Source organism: Stegostoma tigrinum, chromosome 20 (assembly GCF_030684315.1).
Source record: "Stegostoma tigrinum isolate sSteTig4 chromosome 20, sSteTig4.hap1, whole genome shotgun sequence".
NCBI classification, from domain to species: Eukaryota; Metazoa; Chordata; class Chondrichthyes; order Orectolobiformes; family Stegostomatidae; genus Stegostoma; species Stegostoma tigrinum.
The window spans coordinates 27,555,753-27,578,736 of NC_081373.1; the positions used below are offsets into that span (position 1 = coordinate 27,555,753).

Sequence of the window (22,984 nt, forward strand, 5' to 3'; positions counted from 1 at the left end):
TCACCGTCCTAATCTGCCTATCTCTAAACAAGTAAAATGTGACTCAAGTAGCAATTTCAAAATTAAGATGTTGTGAGATGCTTTTCTTTCTAATTTACTTCCTATTTCCAATAGTCCCTTAGCAGAATATATTTCCTTTCCTACATTAATGGTCCCTACGTGGCCATAGCAACTAGATCTTATAACTCACATTCTCAGCTATTTTCCAGTTGCACCATGTTATCATTTACCTTTGCACCAGATGGTTACTTATCTTTCTGGGCTCTTGATCTGTATAAATTATATATCCACTGCCAGCACAGATTTCCTGACATACTTGGTATCACTAATTCCAAGATTTCTGACATAAGTTTTACCCAAAGTATAACACCGTCTGTTCAAATTGTGCTCTTATGAAAATTAGTTTGAGCTTTACAAATATCACAAGTCAACCCAAAAGCCATGAAGTTCCAAAAAACATGTTTTTGTTCTCTCCGAGTAAGCCAATAACTGACAGATTTGGACATACAGTTAAATACATCACTTTCAATTCTTTTAAAAAATTGAAGATTTACATGAATAAACAAAAGCTCTATCATATAAGTGTTGAAAAAATAATTGTTCTTAGACAGCAATGACCATGTATTTAGTGGCTCTTCTCTTGAAATGCAACTTGGAAATTCTTGCTTGAATAACTTCATCACAGCAAAATCAAATTCCTCCAATCTACCGAAACATCTTTTACCTCAAGATGCTGTTGAACACAAATTGACCCCAACATGAATGGAGCAATGCCTTGCTCTTCAAGGCAGAAGATTTTATGAAGTGTAACAAATATTTAACCATAAGTTATTGGAACAAACTAAAATTATAAACTCAAAAGATTACACAAAGTTCCTTTGTGATGACGACGCTAGGAATGCAGCTAATGAGCTAAACTGAACTGTCAAAGGAGATAATCGCTGGGAAACTTAGAATAAAATTCAGATGGGGAATCTTTCAACGGAGGCAGATTGGTGGCTCAGCAGTTAGCACTGCTGTCTCAGTACTAGGAACCTCAGGCAACTGTGTACAATTTGCACATTCTCCTTATGAACCATGCAGATTTCTCCGGGTGTTCCACTTTCCTCCCACAGTCCAAAGATATGCTGGTTAGATGGATTGGCCATGCTAAATTGATCGTAATGTCCAAGGTTGTGTAGGCTAGGTGGGTTAACCATGGGGAATACAGGGGTAGGGGTCGGTCTGGGTGGGATGTTCGTTAAAGGGTTGGCGTGGACTCAATGGCCTGCTTCCAAACTGTAGGGATTTTATGATTCTATTCTATGATCAATGGGAATTTGCAGTGATCATTCACATTGATTCTTGATTAACTTCTGCAAATACCTATTTCATGGCTCATGCATTTTAGTATATTATTTTTATGCTTAGAAAATTAACCTTAACTGTACAAAATGGGACTAATGTAAATTGAAGTCCATTACATTTAAAACATTGAGGTCACAGTGCTTAAGAGGCTATGTTTCTAATATCAGTAAACAAATTAAATTAGAGATCATTTGTTTTGGGAGTTAAAAGATAAACTAATTTAAAAGCAGTGAGATTTGAAATAAAATGGAGTTAAAACAAACTAGCACAGAGCAGGCTACGCTGTCATCGATAAGAGATAATGGGAACTGCAGATGCTGGAGAATCCAAGATAACAAGGTGTAGAGCAAGATGAACACAGGAGGCCAAACAGCATCAGAGGAGCAGCAAGGCTGACGTTTCGGGCCTAGACTGAGCCTTTCTGAAGAAGGGTCTAGGCCCAAAATGCCAGCTTTCCTGCTCCTCTGATGCGGTTTGGCCTGCTGTGCTCATCCAGCTCAACACCTTGTTATCTTTGTTCAGAACAGCTGTATCTATGGATTAACTCTCAGTCAGAGCCAAATATCTCAAAATCTTGTCTACCTTAAAATAAAAAAAAGTGGTCTCAAGACAGACTGCTAAATTTATATTAGTTTCATCTGTGATCATAACAATATGATGGCACTGATTTGACCTCAGAGTCATTGCCAGGGTGCTCTGGTAAAATTGAAGATCTAAATTCAGCAACAGTCTAGCCTAACAAAAAGCCAATAGCAGGCAGCCACAAAACAGATCTTGCCCAAAAGAGACAAAAAGAGCATAAATCAGGTCAGCTTTAGCAGCTACAAAAGGAGTTGGCAAAGGAATAGAATTAACTATTCCATGTATTATTTGGGATAACACAACAGCAACATGCAGTGCTAAAAACAAGTTGAAAATGTTTGGAATTGTTACCATCAGTAATTATTTGGATTTTCAAACTGCACTGAAGAGGTTGAGTTTGCAAGTAATTCATTCGACAAGGGCATGTAATATTATACTCCATTGTCACATTATAATAAATCAATTTGGGGAGGAACTCTATTTAAAAATATTTACAGCAAAAGCTAAGAAATCAATCCATAACTTGTTTGTATACTCCGTTTTGAAAAAAAGGGTTGTTACAACATACAAGAATAGTAGAAATTTTCTATCTTTCTCATTCCAATTTTAGGCAAAATTCCTGTACTGTGCTGCCACCTGCTGTTGATTTTAATAAAATCTAAAATCCTAAACCGCACAGAATCATGGGCATTTCCTACACTCGCTTAGGAAAAACTGTCCAGTTCACTATGTTGGTGATTGAAGAGCAATATTCAAGTCTATTCCAATATTCAAATTTAAAAAAAGGTTATGCATTTTTAAGATTAACAACAGCTTTCTGTTTCCAAAGATGCTGGAGCATTCAAAGTCAAGGTGATCATGTAAACAATACCACTGATCGGAGAGGCAATTTCTCATATCTCAACTACTGAAATTTCCTCAAGTTATTACAAATTTCAACATGTATTTGCATCAAATGAAAATCAAAATCAAATTCAAAACTAAAAACTTACTTCTTATTTTCTTTCTTTCCCTACCCCTCTAGTTCTGGAGTTAGTAACTTTTTCAGAAAGGTAAGTTTGGGGGTGTTCTGCACTGCTTTTAATAGCCGTACTTCACGTTAGCTTCCACACCGATAATTAGACAAGTACATAAGTTGGACCATACATTTTTTTTTCCATCTAATCCACAACTCGTTTTTGGCAAGAAAACCAAGAACTTTAAATAATGAAAAATTCTGCTTCAAAAATCAAGCTTCTCTGATACCTTAGGTCAGTTAGATAACCAAAAAGCTGGAAAGGGAATTTTTTTTTTAAAAAAGGATGAGAACTTTGTGTAATTTAGTTGAATAACAAAGTAGCACCGATTTTGAGTGTAGTTACCTTATCACCAAGGGTCACTGATTCAGGATTTACAATATCACAGAATACAATTCATGAAATACAAATAAAAGCTCCGGATTAGCTTAACCACGGGTAATGAAACAACCCTTCGACTTTGCACAGTCACCATGAATCTGCAAATCTTAATTATAAGTAGCCAGAAAAGCAAAATGTGATTCCTGAAATCCCAGAGGCCTATGTAACAATATTAGAATATGACAAATTAACTTACCTCCCTATTGACCAAGCCTGGCTTGAACAAACAATAAAAGATTTCACAAACAAAAGAAAAATGCAGCCATGTGGCCTCTTTCATACATCAAAAAAAATCCTAGATACATTACACAGTGGCAAGAACATTAATAAGATTAGTTTATACTTTCTTCATAGTTTCTAACCAGCAAGGGAACAAATACAGAGACACTTCAAACAATTCAATTCACCAGACTCCATTTTAGTTATGGAAATGTGGCACAGATTAAAGAGTTGTACACAAAAATTAGCAGCTCATAGCTTGCCTCAAGAAACTTGCATGACAATTTCGACTAAATCATTCAAATTCTTAAAACCTACCTGGCTTAGGAGTACATTTAAATGAATCAGTGGAAACACTGGTCTCTGAAGATGCACGTTTTTGTCCTGCTTCTCTTTTGTCATTAGCAACATCTGGTTGGGGTTCTTCCTGTATTTCAGCAGACTGAGGTAATTCCTCAAGGCTCACAATCTTCAAAGGTTTCTCGATATCTATACTGACTTCTGAGTGATAGGGAACAGCTGGATGATCAATTCCAGTATCTTCACTGTGAGAATCCATGGGTTCAACTTTAACACATGAAAAAACATAATTATATGGTGGATTTCTACAGCTAGGTAGGTGGTGCATACAAGTTTAAATTTTCCATTAAATGTATGTTTTGACACTAATAACTCAGTCTTCTCATTAAACAAAGAAAAATTTTACTTACATGTATATTTAATTATACTAGCAAATTCAGTGATGAGATCACCTCATACCATTGTTGATTACAATCCATGAAGGGAATTGTTTCACTTCTGCTAACTTAATATGGTAAACACTAAAAACAATTTTGCCTGGTGAGTTTTACCAACTTGTATCTTTCATGGTACACCAGGCAAAATATTGACATGGTTTATTCAGCTTCCCTTGCATGAATAAATATTAAAAGCAACATAATTTTGTTTTGCCTACATTAAAGGAGCATGGCACAGCACAACTGTCACTGACCAACAAACTGTATCTAACTGACACATCCAAGAAGGTAGATTATATCTGAATAACCTCAGATCATTTTAAGAAGGTTGATAGCACAGTGGAACATAAAAGAGCCTATGACAGTTTTCTAGATAGACTCCAGAAATTCTTCAACAAGGTTCTGCACAAATGAGTAGCAAAAAGGTGGATACAATCTTGCAGCGTGGTAATTGATTAAGTAGTTAGAGGCAAAAGGATAGAGTGTATGTACCCTCTTAATTGTATCAGAAATGATGGATTCTCCAGCATCTGCAGTTCCTAACAAGGTGTAGAGCAGGATGAACACAGCAGGCCAAGCAGCAGAGGAGCAGGAAAGCTGATGTTTCATACCTCATTTTATCAGATATTAAGTAGTATTGGGAGCCTGAAGTTATGAAGGAACATGGGCAAATTAATTGAGTGGGCAGATAGATAATGTGAAACAGCCAAGAAAAGTGGCTATTCAAGCACCATCACTAAAAGCTAATACATAGATACAAAAAAAGTATCAAGGCAAATAGGACGTTGGCCTTTGACTCAAGGTAGCAGGAAAAGGAGGGGAAGATTCCAGCCATAAAGAGGGTATTGGTGAAACTCATTTGGAGTACTGCAATCATTTTTGGTGTACACCTTGGAAAGGATATACTGAGCTTGGGAGAGGATGCAGTGCTCTCCAAACATTAGATTTATCAGAATGACATTGTACTTAAATGATCTAACTTACTGGGACAAGCATTTAAGCTGATTAAAAGGATTTGAAGAAGTAGATGTATAAAAACAATGACCACAGATGAAAGAGTTCAAGGAGAGAGTACAGAACCTTAAGACTAAAACTTGACCAAGGCGATGTCAGAAGTACTTCATCATGCTGAAGTGATTTAGGTCACGCTCCCTGAAAAGGTTCCTGAACTGATGTCAGTTGAAAATTTGAAAACTGACAGGACACCAAAGGTCAGCAGGATAGCAGGGATTCCAAAACCAGGATGAAAATAGGATGCAATCCTTGGCAAAGACAATAAGTTAACTTTGTTTTCAATTAAATGGTGTTCTAGGGTTTTCACTGTTGCTTTGCCAATTGGACTACCAAAAAAAAACAATTAATCTGTGAAAGCTACAAATAAATAGGATACACTATATGACAAATAGGTTCACATTTTATTTATCCATCACTAGGTCTACAGTGGTAAACACACAGCTATTTGGTATGAAAAATTGACAATTTAAAATTAGATATTAGTCAGTAGTATTGAATAAGAAAATTGGTGTTCGGCCTCCAAGAGGCAACTTTGAAATTTGCTAGCACTGTGAAGGTGGTTCTGTTTCATCCACAGGATATTACTTGTCTAGTTTTCTCTTTTCCCCTCCACTAAACTAGTATTTTTTCAATGTGAAAAGTGATTGACAACACACAAAACAGCAGCTTTATCCCCTACCTAAACACTGCATCAAACTTCTATTCTTTGTGTTATTCTGAAATTATCACCTAAAAATTCCCAGTTAACTTAGAAATGAAAAGGAATGAAAGGTCATCGCCAATGAATTCAGTAAACTGAATCTGGAATAGTAACTCACTCACAATTGGGAGCAGCAAATAGCTCTATTTTATATGTTAGAAATACAGTATATTTTTGTTGTGGCAACCAAACTAAATTAACAAAACCAAATGGCTTACTTAACTTTATTTATAAAGGACATAATTTTGAAATGTGAAGTTGCAGCAATAACCTAGGTTTAACACTTACTCAGGAATATAAGAAATGTTAGTTCTAATCATATAGTGAAAATAGCCTCATCTTACCTTTATAAATGACAGCCCATATGATGTACTGACTGACATGGCATGGTATTAGTTAAATAGAATCAGGATTCTCCCAGCTTCACTATCATCTGAGCAGAGATAATGATCTCAACAAAGAAAGGATCGTGGTACAACAACTGGCCTCATATTCCTGTACTTGGTGCTAGTAGGATGTGCACAAAGAACAGGAAAGGTCGGCCAGGATTCCATTGGTAATCACTGATAATCCCTACTGGAAAATAACCTGTTTTCACTGAGTGCCCTGCAGTGTTAGAATGAGTTTGATCTCCTCAGTGAATACACTGATCCACACAAGAGTGGTCAATGACATACAAATATCTCACCAGCACCCATGATTTTAATTGTGCCTTAATGCAAGTCACTGCCTTCTAAAACACAGAAATCCGGGGGGAAATAAAACTAAATTACCTATCTCCTTTGTCAGAAATTGTGTAAAAGTATCAGACTGAATTTATTAGAATTGCAATTGGCAGTAAGCAGTACTTACCATCAGTTCCTTTTGCTACCTCTCCCTTAGAAAGAAACCGTGTCATTGTCTTCAATACTTTCTTTGAGGATTTGGAAAGTTTGAAGTCCAAAGCATGACATCTGGGAGGATAACAGCACGATCATGCTTTGATAAAATTTACAATAAAATACAAATCAAAAATAAGAAGTAATTTGTTGCTAATGCTGTATTCGTTCTCTTGATATTTCACAGTCTTGGGGATGATTTCATCAAGGTCATTATGCTTATTACTCAAGAACATAAATTGCTACAATGCTGTCGCACACCCTACTCAATGGGGTGTTGAGGCCAATGATGTCTGCTTCATGCTCTCTCCCTAGTTTAACAATGATATATACCCAATTGCAGAAGGAGGCCTTCAATATCATTTTTGGCATGGAAGAAATTTTACCACTGCTTACATGACTGCTGCTTTGTTCTGCTAAAAGATTATTGTCCCCTCATGACAATCTTCAGCTTTTACACTGTAAACTGCTCAATGGCAGCCAGTCTGCTTCAGAGATGGGCTCTGACTTGTCTCAGCGCACTCACACTATATAAAGTACAGGCACGGTAGTGATATGCAAACACAGCTACACTGTACAGGCTGCCCTTGAGTGAAGGAAGGACAACCTAGTAAAGTGTTAAAGATTCCTTACTTGTCCCCAACAGGAGATGAGCCAGTGACAGTGCACAAGTCACAATCCTCGGGGGGTAGTCATATCTGGACTATTAGCAGGCTAGTCAGAGTAGGAATATGAGAAGACAGTTGAATGTGTGGCTAAGGAGTTGGTGCAGGGAGCAAGAATTCACATTTTTGGACCATTGGGATCTCTTCAGGGATAGAAATGACCTGTTTAAGAGGGATGAGCTTTACCCGACTTGGAAGAGGACTAATTTCCTTGGGGAGGGGGGGTATTTGCTAATGCTATTAGGGAGGCTTTAAACAATAAAAGGGGGCAAGGTGGGAACCAAAGAGATAGTGAGAAAACAAAGGCTGAGGCTGGTACAGTTGACAAGGGGAGCACGTCCAATAGTCAATACAGACAAGAGCTTGGCAGATGAGATAAGACCGATTCATTAACCTGCACTCATTTCAATACAAGCGGCCTGACACGCAAGTCAGATGATCTCAGGGCATGGTTGGGAAGATTGAATATCGCAGCTATTACAGAAACGTGGTTCACATATGGGCAGAACTGGCAGCTTAATGTTCTGGGGTACAGATGCTACAGGAAAGATAGAAAAAAAAATGAGGCAAAAAAAGGAGGCCATTTTCAGTTAAAGAGAACATTATGGCCATACTTAGGGAGGTTATTCTGGGAGATCCAAAAGTTGATTCAAGGATGTTATTCACAGGTAAGAGGGATGGTTGGGAAGTGGGAAGCTGTTAAGACTGAGATAATGAGAGTTCAGAGATGATATGTTCCTGTTTGTGTGAAAGACAAGGCTGGTAGGTGTAGGGAATGATGGATGACCAGAGAAATTGAGGCTCTGGTCAAGAAAAAGGAGGCATATATCAGGAATAGACAGCTGGGATCAAGTGAAATCCTTGAAGAGTACAAGGCAGTAGAAGTTTACTTGGGGAGGAGAAATCAGGAAGGCAAAAACAAAGCAAAAGGGGACATGAGATAGCTTTAGCAAATAGAGTTAAGGAGAATCCAAAGAGATTCTGTAAATACACTAAGGGACTAGTAACAGAATAGTGATGTTATGGACTAGGCCCCTTCAAAATACTTTAAGAAGATAGCCTCGACCTGAACATTTTCTTATTTTAAAACGCCAAAGTGAAGTGCCATGATCCAAGTGACTAGTCAAATACTCAACACTGAGCAAAACACAACCAAAAGCAGGCAAATTTAGAATAACTTAATACTACTGGAAAACCGAACAGAGTAAGAGATACAGTAACTATTACTAATTAATTTTTCCAATATAGTAACATTCCATAAATGCACCTCTTGGTAAAGAGGAACATTCAGAAAAATACATTTGTTTCACAGGTAACCCAGCAAACAGAAGCTCCAGCTTTTGGGTATAACTGGAGGAGAGGGGGAAAAGACAGCTTTCATTTCAGTCCACAACAACTTAAAAGTTAAACCTAAAAACTAACGAAAAACTAGAAATCCTGGTCTGAGAGAGCTGGCCATACCCATGCAGGCTGCCTCCACTGTTCCAACTTAAAAAACCTCAAGGCCTCAAACCGTTCGCTCTAGCGGTTTCAATAGACTGTTCCGTACCTCTGCCTCACAGCCTCTCTTCAAAATAAAGGACAAAAATAACCTCAAAGCTACAATATTGTCACAATAGGGAGACTTTAAGATCAGCGTGGACATTTATGCAATGAACCACAGGAGATGGATGAGATACTGAACTAATATTTTGCATTAGAATTTTCTGGGGAAGAAGGACTTGGGGAAATAAATAGTGATGTCTTGAAAAAGAGTTCAGAAGAGGATTAGATTTCAGCAGAGGTGGTGCTCGAAGTCTTAAAATGCATAACAGTTGATAAATCACTGGGACTTGAATAGGTGCTTCCCCAAACATCATGGAAAGCTAGGGAAGAGATTGCAGAGCCCCTTGTTAAGATATTGATATCAACAGCCATGGGTAGTGTGCCAGGAGACTGGAGATTAGCTAATGTGGTGCCATTATTTAAGAACAGCTCTAAGGGAATGCCAGGAAACTACAGACCAGACAGCCTTAAGTCAGTGGTGGACTAGTTGTTGGAGGACGTAAGGGACAGAATTTACATGTATTTGGAAAGGCCAGAACTGAGGGATAGTCAGCATGGCTTCTGAGTAGCCAATCATTTTTACTAACTCAATTGAGGTGACAAAGATTGAAGGCAGAGCAGTAGACATTGTCTATAGGGACTTCAGCAAAGCACTTGGCAAGGTTCCATGTGGCAGACTAGTTAGTAAGGTTAGATCTTATGGAATCCAGGGGGAGCTAGCCAATTGGATACAAAATTACCTTGAAGTGTAGGGCGACGGTGGATGGATGTTTTTCATATTGGAGGCCTCTGACCAATAGCGTGCCACATGGATCAGCGTTGAGTCCACTGCATTTTGATATTCATATAAATTATTTAGATGTGAATATAGGAGGAATAGTTTATTAGTTTGCAGATGACAGCAAAATAGGTGGTGTGGTGAATAGTGATGAATATTAACTCAGAATACAATGGTACCTTGATCAGATGGGCCAAAAAGCTGAGGAGTGGCAGATAAAGTTTAATTTAGATAAATGTGAGGTTTTGCATTTTTGGTACAGCAAACCAGTGCAAGGCTTATACAATTAAAGATAGGGCCCTGGGGAGTGCTGCCAAACAAAGAAATCTTGAGGTTCAGGTGCACAGTTCCTTGCAAGTGAAATCGCAGGTAGACATGGTGAAAGCAGCGTTTGGTGGGGGAAACCAAAACTAAAGGACACAGGATTATGTTGAGAGGTGAAGGGTTTAAAAGGACATTTGGTGTAACATTTTCATGCAGAGAGTGGAGCGTATATGGAACAAGCTGCCAGATGTAAAGGCAGAGGCAGGTACAATTACATCTACAACATTTAAATGGGATCTGGGTGGGGACATGATAGGCAAAGGCTTGCAGAGATACGGACAAAATGGGACTAGGTCAGATTGAGATGTCTGGTCGGCTCGGATGACACGGACAAAAAATACATTTCTATGCTGTATGATTCTAAGAGAAGACTGATGCCAGAAATGACTCCGTTTTAAGCCAGGTAATGGATCTGGTACTAAAAGAGAGCCAACAGTAGCAACTCAGAACCTAAGCACACGTGTTATGGCCGATGGACATTTACAGTTCAGAACGGACAGTGTACGGGGAATAAGGGTGGTCGTCCCTCTGGGCGTATGATACAAGGCACTGGAGCTGTGCCGCAGGGTGTGTGAGAGGGTGTGTGAGAGGGTGTGTGAGAGGGTGTGTGAGAGGGTGTGTGAGAGGGTGTGTGAGAGGGTGTGTGAGAGGGTGTGTGAGAGGGTGTGTGAGAGGGTGTGTGAGAGGGTGTGTGAGAGGGTGTGTGAGAGGGTGTGTGAGAGGGTGTGTGAGAGGGTGTGTGAGAGGGTGTGTGAGAGGGTGTGTGAGAGGGTGTGTGAGAGGGTGTGTGAGAGGGTGTGTGAGAGGGTGTGTGAGAGGGTGTGTGAGAGGGTGTGTGAGAGGGTGTGTGAGAGGGTGTGTGAGAGGGTGTGTGAGAGGGTGTGTGAGAGGGTGTGTGAGAGGGTGTGTGAGAGGGTGTGTGTAAAAGCTAGCTTATGCAAGGCTTGTCAAAAATTGAAATGCACAGCCACTCTTGTCAGGACATCCCTGGGAGTATTGTGGCAACATGCCTATTTGGATTTTGCCAACCCCTTTGAGGGTCAAATGCTGCTGAAAGCAGTTGATGTTCATTCTAAGAGGTTAGACGTAGCAGTAATGAAGTACAGTCTTGCAGACTGGAGAATTGAGAAACTGGACAAAACATTTGTGAGGTTCAGAAATACTTAACAGGATATGTGTGGCACTAGTCCTCCGTTTCTCATGTAGGAATTTACTGACTCCCATAAAACGTAGCACGTTAAGTCAGTATCCGGTCATCTCTCAACCAATAATTGTGGAAAATTTTCTGCAATCGTTAAAGCATTCGCTGCAAGTGTCAAAGAGGGGCCCCTGATCATTAGTCAGTCATCAGTCAAGAATAATGTTTGGGTATAGCCATATACCAAAACACATTTCATGCCATTACCCAGAACTCACTGACATAAGTGTTGCTTAAAAGAAAAAAAAGTTATGAATCATTCTTGACATATTGCTACCTGAAGAAATGCAGAAGCTTTTTGAGAAGGATCAATAAGCCCAGATGGAGCATTAACTCCAAGAGGTGCTTTCTTCATTAGGTTGACCAAGTACTGGTCCAGAGCTAAACCACGACTGACAAGTGGGTACCTGCTACAGTCCTGGCACAGACAGGTCCCATTTCCTACATAGTCCACACACAGGGCAAGATCATGTGGCTTGGGGATGTTGATCAGCTGTTAACAGAATACCCCCAAATGTTGGAACCATCCATCACAGGGCCTCAACTTTGCTTCCCGAGGGCAGCACACTATCTCGGAAATAACCCCTCTCTCGAGTGAAGATATCTGCCCCTGTGGAAAAAACCTGTCTGTAGCTCTTTAAGGACTTGTCCTCTTTACACTAGGTTCCCAGGACCTATAGGACTTTAAAAATAAATGAAAAAAGAGCAAATGAAGCATCAGTTTTCCAAAGAGTGAGAATGGGAGTTAACAGCAGATAGTAAGGAAATAGTGGGTGGAAGGAACAAATATTTCGCTCATGCTTTCATCACAGATGATCAAAAATCAGGCAGAAGGGAAAGAGAAGTTGATAAAATTACAATCACTGTGGAACTGGTTCTGAGAAAACCAATGGAGCCATCAGCTGTGATGTCTCTGGGTCCTAGTAGACATCATTTCTAGGGTTTTTCTAAAAAAAAGTTTACAAAGGAGGTATAAGATGCATTGGTGCTGAAATTTTCCAAAATTCACTAAATTCAGGAATGGTTCAATCAGACTGGAAAACCACAAATAATAACTTCTTTAACCAAGGAAAGGACGCAGAAAACAGGAAACTATGGGGCACTAGGTTGACACCTGGCATGGGGAAGCTGTTCAAATCAATCAACCAGATTATAACTGGACAGTTAGTGAATCCGAAGGTTAACAGGGACGAGTTTCTACTCTTATGAAAAAGGAAAACCATATTTAAACTATCAATTGGGATTCTTTGAAGTTGTAACATACAGTGAAACTAAAGGGAAGACTACAGACTTCTGGACTTTGATTTCTCAAATGCATTTGACAAGCTGTCACATCAAAAAAGTTCTGTGTAAAATAGGAGTTCATGGCATACTCGTTAAGATAGGAACATGGATAAATGATTGGCAGTAAACACAGCATGCATAAATAGGTGTTTTTCTGATTTCAGAATGTGATAATTAGTCATCCCAAAGGGATTCGCGCTGGAGCTCCTGCTCTTTATACTTATATTAATTAGTTAGATAAGGGGAGTGAAGGCATAGTAACTAAATTTGCAGATGACAGAGATAGGTATGAATAGTACAGAGGGTGAAGATGATATAGATGGGTTGAGTGGGCGGGCCAAATTCTTCAAAATGGAGCAGAAATTGGGAAAAGGAAGCTGTTCACTTTGGCCAGCAGCATAGAAAAAAACAAGAGGATTAATCAAATGAAGAAAGATTACAAGATTCCAAGGCATGCAGAGATCTAGGTGTTTCAGTGCATTATTCACAAAAAGATTAGTATGCAGATACAGCAATTAAACAGGCTAATGGAAAGCTATCCTTTATTAGGAGATGAATCGAACATGAAAGAAAGAATGTTGTATTTTGGTTAAACCGGGAGTTGTTCAAACCTCATCTCAAATAGTGCGCGCAGTTTTGGTTGCCTTATTAAAAGGATAGATGTAAATGCAAAGGAGGTTATTCAGGGAATGTTTACTAATTAACACCTGGAATGAGTAGGTGGTCTTGAGAAATGCTTGACCAGACTGGGTTTCTTTCTCTGGGAGTTCAGAAGGGAGCTCTTTGTAGTATATAAAGATGCTAAAGAGTCTCGGCAATGTTGGGGAGTTCAAAGCTGGAAGGCATTGTTTAAAAATTCAGGATTTTAGGACAGAAGTGAGAAGATATTATTTCCTCAAAAGGGATCTTTGGCTCAGACACTGGAGATGGGGTCATTGATATTTTAGTGGGTAGATTAATTTCTTTGCCTGACAAGAATCCAAGATTATCAACAGTATATTGGAATTCGAAACATAAACAGATCTTTTGAATGGTGCTGCAAGCTTGAGCAGCTGAATGGCCTACTTCTGCTCCTAATATGTTCAAATACTAACTAATTTCAGTTAACAAGAACAAAAGTGTGATAACAGAAGAGTTTGGCACAGTAATGGCACAGGCTATAAAAATGTGGAAGACCAAGGGTGCGGTTAAATAATCAAGACCAAAGATAACAATTGTGGGACAAGCTTTAACAGCACAAGCTAAGTTGTCGAGCAATGTTATGGAGCTAGAAACACATGGTCTCAATAGTGATACAGTATGTAGATACTAAGTAGTTAATTTTGGGTCATACACAAGATTGCAAACTGCCTAGTTCAGACTCAAAAGTGTTGTTGCATGGGTATCATTGCACTGAAATCAGCAGAGAAGTCTTTTCAAAGGCTTTTCCACTGCCATGTTTCTGTAAGCAGCAGGTAGATCACAGTACACAAAGCTAATGATTTCGTTTTCCAAGAAACCACAAGGTTAAATATCTTTTACAAATCCAGAATGTATCCAAAAAGGTCCATATCCTAGTCCACAAACACCCATTTCCAATAATGCTGTGCCTCATACACCATACAGAAAAACTAGCAAGAAAGCGGGAAATACAGATAGCTATGTGTAAACATGATTCTTACCTTATTGTATACTGAGGACAACATGTTCGATTCATTGTGGGTTTATAAACATACATACCACTCCTGAAATAGATTAAACTGTACTTTAGAAGATTATACAACCATAATATGAATGAAATTCACACATCACTAAACAGACTAAGTTTTCTGCAGCATATGCCAACAGATAGGTAAATAATCAACTGCTCAGCTTCTGGTCAAGTCAGTTGGGAGGAGCACAATGTCAGAATAAATTAACACTAGATTTTTTCCTTTTATGATGAATTCACTTGACTTACTCTCCCTTCATTAACTGTAGGCTTTTTAGAAATTCCATCCACACGGTGTCAAGCTGGCCAAATGGTTCTTTTGCCAGACAAGATGATGCCTGTATGGAGAGTAATCAATCACTCTGTACCATTCAAACTCTCTCCTCCGCTCTACTTCTTTAACACCACTATCAGTCCTCATTTGCCTTTTGTTCATTCCAAGTTCCAAACATGTTGTCTGACATGCCACTTTTTTAAAAAAAATAAAAGGAAAAAGGGATTGGTTAGCTCAGTTGACTTGATACTGGCTTGCAATGCACATGACTTTCTTGACTTTGCATCAAGAACATATAGCTTGTGATTACTTATTTTTCTTTGGTAATGTGGTTTATAATTACAGTCTAAATGTTCCAGAGAATCTCAATTCGCCTACCATGGTTTAAATTTTACAGACAAAAATCACTGAACTAAATAGGATGGGATCCACTTGATGCTCAAATTAGCTTGTAAAATGAAAAGTTAGGAATCATAAATGCAACACACTGTACTTGAACAGGTCAGAATTTTAGCACACACACAGCATCAGAACAAGACCTTGAAAAGTTTCACTACTAAACTCTGAAGGAGTGCTAGGAAAAAAACTTGGAAAGAAAAGAGTAATGTAACAAAATATACAATTAATCCTTAACTGATAACGGTCATCATGATAATTTGAATATATTTTATTGTCACTTTTGCATTCAATTTAAATAGTGAAAAGCGTGTACCATTGCTTGTACATAAGCACCATTCACAGAATTTTAAAAAAAGTCCAACTTTTCCTCCACTGCTGCTACAGCATACCACTGTAGATCCCACTCCGGGCCACACCAACCCATACCATGTTGCTGAGAGAATGACCCGCTCTGGACTTCCCAGCCCACGCTATACCGCTGCCAGGGGTCTACTCAAGTGGAAGAGAGAGTCCTGCTCCAGGTTTCACAGGCTGACTGACCATCTCAACAGCCAGACTGCCTCTGAAAGACAGCGCCACCGCCAATCTGGAGCCCAGCTCCTGCCAAAGACCTCTCTTCATTGGGTAAGTTCGAGGAAAGGGAAGGGGTAGAAGCAAACAGGAAAAAAGAAAGAAAGAAAGACACTGAGGACAACAAGCCCAGGCACAGGAGCCCAAATGTTGCCTATTTTGCTGCCGCCATTTTGGAGCTGCTCTGTTCTGTGGCTGCAATTGATGGTAGAAAGGGAGCTGGTGTTTGAGAGTTTGTACAAGAAACAAAGGACTTTATTCAACATTAAAGTCCCCAACAGCTCAGAAGAGGATTTGTATCTAGTTTCATTTTAGTCAACATGTGGAAAACTACTGAGAATGAGAAAAGTTCACATAGACCTAAATATCAACACTTTATTCATGAACATAATTAGGATGCACAATTAGAATGGAGTGCAACTAAAACAGAGTGTAAACCTAAGTAAGGGAGTTGAGGAGAGGAAGGGTACTCCTTTCTTTTTCCGTTTTTCAGCCTCTAGAAGAGAGGCAGTTGAAAAACGACAAGGGTACAGAGTGTGCAAGAATTCCGATCTTTGCACAGAGAACTGGGAACGAAGCTTAGAACTGAGTAACTGGTAAGTTATTCAATTGTGATAAATAACTTTTCAAAAACTGGATTATGGCAAGTGCACTCTACCAAGCAGAATGGACATTCTGCACTAATTAACGCAGCATGTCCTAGATGAGCGCATCTGCAGGAAGTGTCACTCGTTGTAGAAGCTGGAGGCCTGGATTCCAGAACTAGAGTATGATTATCCACCTTGGAAATTCCACGTCACTGGTACTGGGTTCTGTGGGTATTTGCATAGCTGATGAACCCGATCTTATAGTTGCATTTCCAGCCAAACACTTGGCAGCTGTTTTTGGCAGGTGGAACTGGTCTTGAGGCTATTGGATTTCCTTTCTCTGGACATCCTCCTGCAGCCAGGTGTTCTCAAAGAATTGTGCCCCTTCATTCAGGGGTTTCTCCAAGTCAGTTTCTTCTAAATAAGGGTCTCCTATGCATCTATGTTTTATTTCTTGAGGGAAGCCTTCAGGGAGTCTTTGAAGCATTTCTTTTGTCTTCCTCTTGCTCAAATGAGTTCCTTGACCTAGTGACGAAGACTGCTTCAGTCGTCAGAACTCGGGCATCTTAAAGCACGTGGCCAACCCAGAAGAAGTGGTTTTAGAGGACTGTGGCTTCAAAGCTGATTTTGTTAACTGCTTCAAGGATGTTGATGTTAGCATGCCTGTCTTTCCAGATGATGCTGAGACTTGGTCCCAAATAACATTGATGGTACTTCATGAGTCTTGAGGTCTGTAATGTAGTCTAAGTTATGGAGCCATATAGAAGATTCACAGGATGACTGTCTTATACACAGAGATCTTGGTGTCAGTATGGATATCACAGGTTAAAGATTCTCATCCTTAAGTGCCCAAAGGCAGCATTCATTGACTGGATATGATGTTGAAATCTCTGCATCAATACCAGCCTTCATGAGAGACAGCTTCACTAGTAGAGACAATATTCCACAATTGGGACAATTTCTGCATTGATCTTAATGAATGAATGGACCAGAACTTGACTTGGAACAAATACCTTGGTGAGGGATGTGTGGCTGAGACCAAGACTAATTCTTCTGTTTTCGCAAAGGCATTAGGAGAGTCTTGACAATTCTCTTACAAGGTTAGAGATGACATTGTCACCTATACTCCAGTTCCACAAGTGAGGCTAGTATCATTTTCTTCTCGGCTTTCAAACAGTTGAAGTTGAAAGTTTTCCATCCATCCTGTAGACAATATCTAAAGCACTGGGAAGCTTGTTCTTGTAAAGATGAAGAATGGGGATGATGCAAGTGGATGAAAGGGGTGGGGAAACAATACATACCCATTTCACCCCTGTCTTGACCTCAAAACGTCATATTACCTTCAGTGGGGCCCATCACTGACATCTCGTCGGGAGGAAACAGAGGACGCTGACGAATTTCACGGGACATTTAAGGGAGTGGTCACAGCAAGTTAGGAGTGTGCAGACAGAGAATGTACGTCTACCACAGTATCTGAGAGAACCAGGCAAAAGAAAGAGAAGTTAAATTTTACTTGTTAAATCAGGTTTCTATGTTGGATAATTGAGGGAGATCCTCAGGGGAGTGCAGCCAAAGACAACTCTGTGGAACCACAGGAGGAAGAAGAGTGAAATAGCAATAGTAATATGGGATCCCAAAGTCATGGCATTAGATAGGTGTTTCCATGACACTAAGTGTTACTGTGGCATTGTGTGCTGCCTCTCTGGTCCCAAGGAATACTGCAACGAATAACTCATTCCTAACTCCCAAAATCCTGTCCACCATCTACAAGCCTCAACTCAGGGTTGTGATGAAATACTTCCTGCCCTCCCACCACCTCTCTCCTCGACACCCCCGGGGCACCACCCACCCCACCACCCCCACCACACACACACACAACATACAGCTTCAACAACACTCAACAACCTGACGCCACCAGGGACAAAGCAGATCACTTGACTAGCACCACATCCATAAGCATGCACTCCTTCCACCACCAATGCTCAGTTGCAGCAATGTGTACTATCTACAAGGCGCACTGGAAAAAAATTGACAAGCTCTCTAGACAGCCCCTTCCAACCCATGATGTCTTTGTACTTGGAAGTTAACAGCAGCAGATACACGGGAACACCAACACCTCTAGGTTCCCCTGAAAGCCACTCACCATCCTGACTTGCAAATCTATCACCACTCCTTCACTGTTGCAGGGTAAGAATCCTAGAATTCCCTAACTAAGAATAGTGTGGGTCTACCTACGGCACATGAACTCCAAGGCAGTAAATTACCTCCACCCTCTGAGGGCAACAAATCCAGCTAGTCAGTGACACCTGTATCCCAGAGGAGAAGAAGAAAATTTGAAGATACACCGATTAGTTAGGATAGTCAATATGGATTGTTAAGGGAGTTATGTTTGTCAAATTGGACATTTTCTTCCCCACCAAGAAAGAGGAGATAACCAGGCATGTTGAGGGGAATGCATTTGATGTGGTCGACATGGGCTTTACAAAGGCTTTTGAATAAGGTTCCGCATAGCAGACTGGTCAAGAAAGTAAGATCCTATGGGATGCAAAGGGGAAAACAAAAACACGTTGGATCCACAAATGGGAGGCAGGCAGGAAGCAGAAATTTATTAGCTAAAAAACATTAAATAAATGTTCAGGGGAGATTATGCGGAAAATATATAAAACCTAGATTAGATGACAACTGGAATACTGTGTGCTGTTCTGGTCACCACATTATAGGAAGGATGAGATTACACTAGAGGGTCCAGAGGACAATTACCACGATGCTATCTGGTCTGAAAGGTGAGAGTCATGAGGGAAGACTGGATGGGCTCAGGCTGTTTTCCTTGGAGCAGCTAAGGCTGTGAGGGGACTGGATTGTCCCCCAATTTTATGATTCTTGGGTAGGTTGAATAGGAAGGCGCCTTTCCATTAATAGAGGGGTCAATAGCCATAGGGCATAAATTTAAGGCAAGAGATAGATGACCATGAGGAGAGTCAAGGAGAATTCCCCCCCACCAAAGAGGTTGGGGGAAGTATCTGGAACTCTGTCTAAAAGGGTGCTCAAATCATAATATTTTAGAAGTATTTACTTATGTTATCATAGTATCCTGGACCAAGGCCTGGAAAATTGGATCAGTGTACTTATCTTTCTTGGCTGGTGCAAACTCAATGAGCAGAATGGCCTCCTCCTGCGCAGTAAACACCTGAGTTTAATACGTATTTATCACAAAAGGATTTGAGTACCAAGGGATAGAAGAGTCTTGCTTCAATTGTATAGGACCTTAGTTAGATTGCACTTGGAGTATTTCTGTACTATTACCTAAAGAAAATGTGAGACATTGCAATATGATTCTCTTTACCAACTCACTCACAAGCACACTATGTTTACTATATTGTGTTTCCATTCACTCATTCATAAACCACTTTTTTGTAGTATACTTTATAAACTAAATTAAACATCCCTTCCAACCCATTACTGTTTCTTTACACCTTTCAATTCTTAAATCAGCCAATGCTGCAGCAGTCTTTAGAATTGTTTCTGTAACAAACGTTACCTCTGAATTTACGAAGGGGAAATCGTGCTTGACTAATCTTCTGGAATTTTTGGAGGATGTATCTATGAAGATGGATAAGGGAGAACAAGTGGATGTGGTGTACCTGGACTTTCAGAAAGCCTTTGATCAATCTCCTATGTGGGATTTTGTGAACAAAATTAAGGCACATGGTACTGGGGGCAAAATACTGAGTTGGATTGAAAATTGGCTGGCTGACAGGAAGCAAAGAGTAGAGATAATCGGGTCCCTTTCGGAATGGCAGGCAGTGACCAGTGGGGTACCACAAGGTTCGGTGTTGGGACTGCAGCTGTTTACAATACACATTAATGATATAAATGAGGCATTAAAAGTAATATTAGCAAATTTGCTGATGACACAAAGTTGGGTGGCAGTGTGAAATGTGAGGAGGATGTTACGAGAATACAGGGTGACTTGGACAGGCTAGGTGAGTGGACAGATGCATGGCAGATGCAGTTTAATGTGGATAAATGTGCGGTTATACACTTTGGCGGTGAGAACAGAAAGGCAGATTACTATCTCAATGGGGTCAAGTTAGGTAAAGGGGAAGCACAACAAGATCTAGGTGTTCTTGTACATCAGTCAATGAAAGCAAGCATGCAGGTACAGCAGGCAGTGAAGAAAGCTAATAGCATGCTGGCCTTCATCACAAGAGGAATGGAGTATAGGAGCAAAGAGGTCCTTCTGCAGCTGTTCAGGGCCCTGTTGAGACCACACCTGGAGCATTGTGTGCAGTTTTGGTCTCCAAATTTGAGGAAGGACATTCTTGCTATTGAGCGAATGCAGCATAGGTTCACAAGGTCAATTCCCAGAATGGCGGGACTATCATATGTTGAAAGATTGGAGCGACTGGGCTTGTATACACTTGAGTTTAGAAGGGTGAGAGGGGATCTAATTGAGGCGTATAAGATTATTAAGGGATTGGACACTGTGGAAGCAGGAAGCATGTTTCCGCTGATGGGTGAGTCCAGGACCAGAGGACACAGTTTAAAAATAAGGGGTAGGCCATTTACAACAGAGTTTAGGAAAAACTTCTTCACCCAGAGAGTGGTGGATATATGGAATGTTCTGCCCCAGAAGGCAGTGGAGGCCAACTCTCTGGATGCTTTCAAGAAAGTGATAGATAGAGCTCTTAAAGATAGTGGAATCAAGGGTTGTGGGGATAAGGCAGAACAGGATACTGATTGTGGATGATCAGCCATGATCATAATGAATGGTGGTGCTGGCTCGAAGGGCTGAATGGCCTACTCCAGCACCAATTGTCTGTCTATTGAATAAGCGTTAATATCATAACCTACTCAGAACAATGCCATCCTCACCAGCGTGTCTCCACAACCCACTCGAAACTATGGCAAGATTATGCTATTACATTAGTCCTTAGCAACCATCTCTTGGGACCTGAATAGGTTGTAGATGTCAGTTTCCTCAAACAGTATGTACTTTTTAGATACGTATTAAATAGGGCTGCTACTACCTTAAAGAAACTTACCATCAAAACAGTGCTTTCATGAAACTGCATGAATGAATATGTAAGAACTGTTAAAACCAGCAATGGTGAATTAAATCTCGTGCCCCAGCTACAGGCGATCAGTTTAATGTCCTCTACATCTTAAATTTAGTACACATATAATTACTCACATATTTAGATCATACAGGTGTAGTATTTTTACTAACATTACCAACTTTTAAAAGAGGACTAACACTTCTTAATTATGTAAGCTCAGGCAGGACAGACATTCTAAACCCATCAAGGGTAACAGCCAGCATTAAAGAAGTGCTTAAACCATCTCCTACTTCCAAGACAGATGTCACACAAACTTCTGTGTACAATATATTCAACTATGCCTTAAATCTATACATTGTGGCTATTGATCCGTCTATTAATGCAAAGGTGCCTTCCTATTGAACCTACCCAAGAGTTATATAAAATTGGGGGACAATCAGGTCCTCTCAGCTTTTGCTGCTCCAAGGAAAACAGCCCGAGCCCATCCAATCTTCCGTCATGGCTCATACCTTTCAGTGCTAAAATTTTAATGTATGCAAGAACTATGCATAAAGAGGCTACTGTAAAACTGCACTTTGGATTCCAATGCCACCTCGAACTGTGCTACTGCGGATGCTCAATAAAGAGGTTATTTTTGCCACTCACTGATCTCGATTGTTATTGAAACACAGTCACACAGAAGAATATATTTGCCACAGACAGGGTGCAGTAAAGATTCACCAGACTTGTTCCTGAAATGATGGGACTGTCACATGAAGAGAGATTGGGGCAATAGACATGTATTCTCTAGTATTTTGAAGAATGAGAGGTGGTCACACTCAAGCTTAGACAATACTTAAAGCATAAACTGGGTAGATGCAGGCAAGATGCTTCCTCAGTTGGGGAGTCTAGATCCAAGGAATACAAAAATAAGGACGATGCCACTTATGACCAAGATAAGGAGAAATCTTTTTACTTAAATGGGCAGAATGGCCTACTCCTGTTATGTTTCTGATCAAGGAGGCAAATGATACATTGGCCTTCATAACAAGGGGATTAGGCTATGATTAATAGATCTCCTGCTGCAGTTGTACCAGCCTTGGTGAGATCTTCCCTGGCCTATGGTCTCTTTCTCTAACGAAGGGATGTACTTCCGAGGTAATGCAACAACAGTTCTCTAGATTAATTCCTGGGGCACAATGATTGTCTTATGATGTTTTGTTCAGATATTGAGGAAACTAGGTGTGAATTTCCTTGAGTTTTGCAGAATGTGGGCTGACCTCATTGAAACTTAAGATTTCTTAGATGGTATGATATAAACAAGATGTTTCCCCTGGTTACGGAGTCTAAAGCCAGGGCAAATAATTACAGAATACTGGGAAGGCCATCTAAAATTGAGATAAGAAGGAATTTCTTCACTTGGTGATAATCAGTGCAAGTGTCTATCCAAGAGCTGGAAGCTTAGTCATTGAACATGATCAAGACAGAAATTTGTAGGTTTCTGGAGAGTAATGACGTGAAGGGACATGGAATCAGACAGGATAGAAGAGGCTCTTCGGCCCACTGAGTTTGCACCAACAAAAACTACTCAAATCTATACTAGTCCCACTTTCCAGCAATTGAATTATCACACAATGTTTAAGGCTGTGGGTCAAGTGTTCTTCCAAGTAATTTTTGAAGGTTGCGAGTTTGCCCACGTCAACTACCTTGCTCGGCAGTACATTCCAAATTCCCACCAGTCTCTGGGTGGGCAAGTC

General features: G+C 40.1%; 1 protein-coding gene across 8 annotated transcripts in view; it reads right to left on the bottom strand.

Annotated features, from left to right (window-relative positions):
* Window positions 1-22,984, bottom strand: part of LOC125461710 (arginyl-tRNA--protein transferase 1) — a 248,655-nt gene that overhangs the window by 213,433 nt on the left and 12,238 nt on the right. For 7 of the 8 annotated variants that reach the window (XM_048550765.2, XM_048550766.2, XM_048550771.2 and 4 more), the window contains exons 3-5: window positions 14,330-14,392; window positions 6,849-6,949; window positions 3,864-4,112 (exon numbers count right to left, since the gene is read on the bottom strand). In XM_048550765.2, coding sequence (XP_048406722.1) covers window positions 3,864-4,112; window positions 6,849-6,949; window positions 14,330-14,392 — 413 coding nt within the window. The remainder of the gene's footprint in view (window positions 1-3,863; window positions 4,113-6,848; window positions 6,950-14,329; window positions 14,393-22,984) is intronic. The other variant, XM_048550770.2, reaches the window with a different exon arrangement.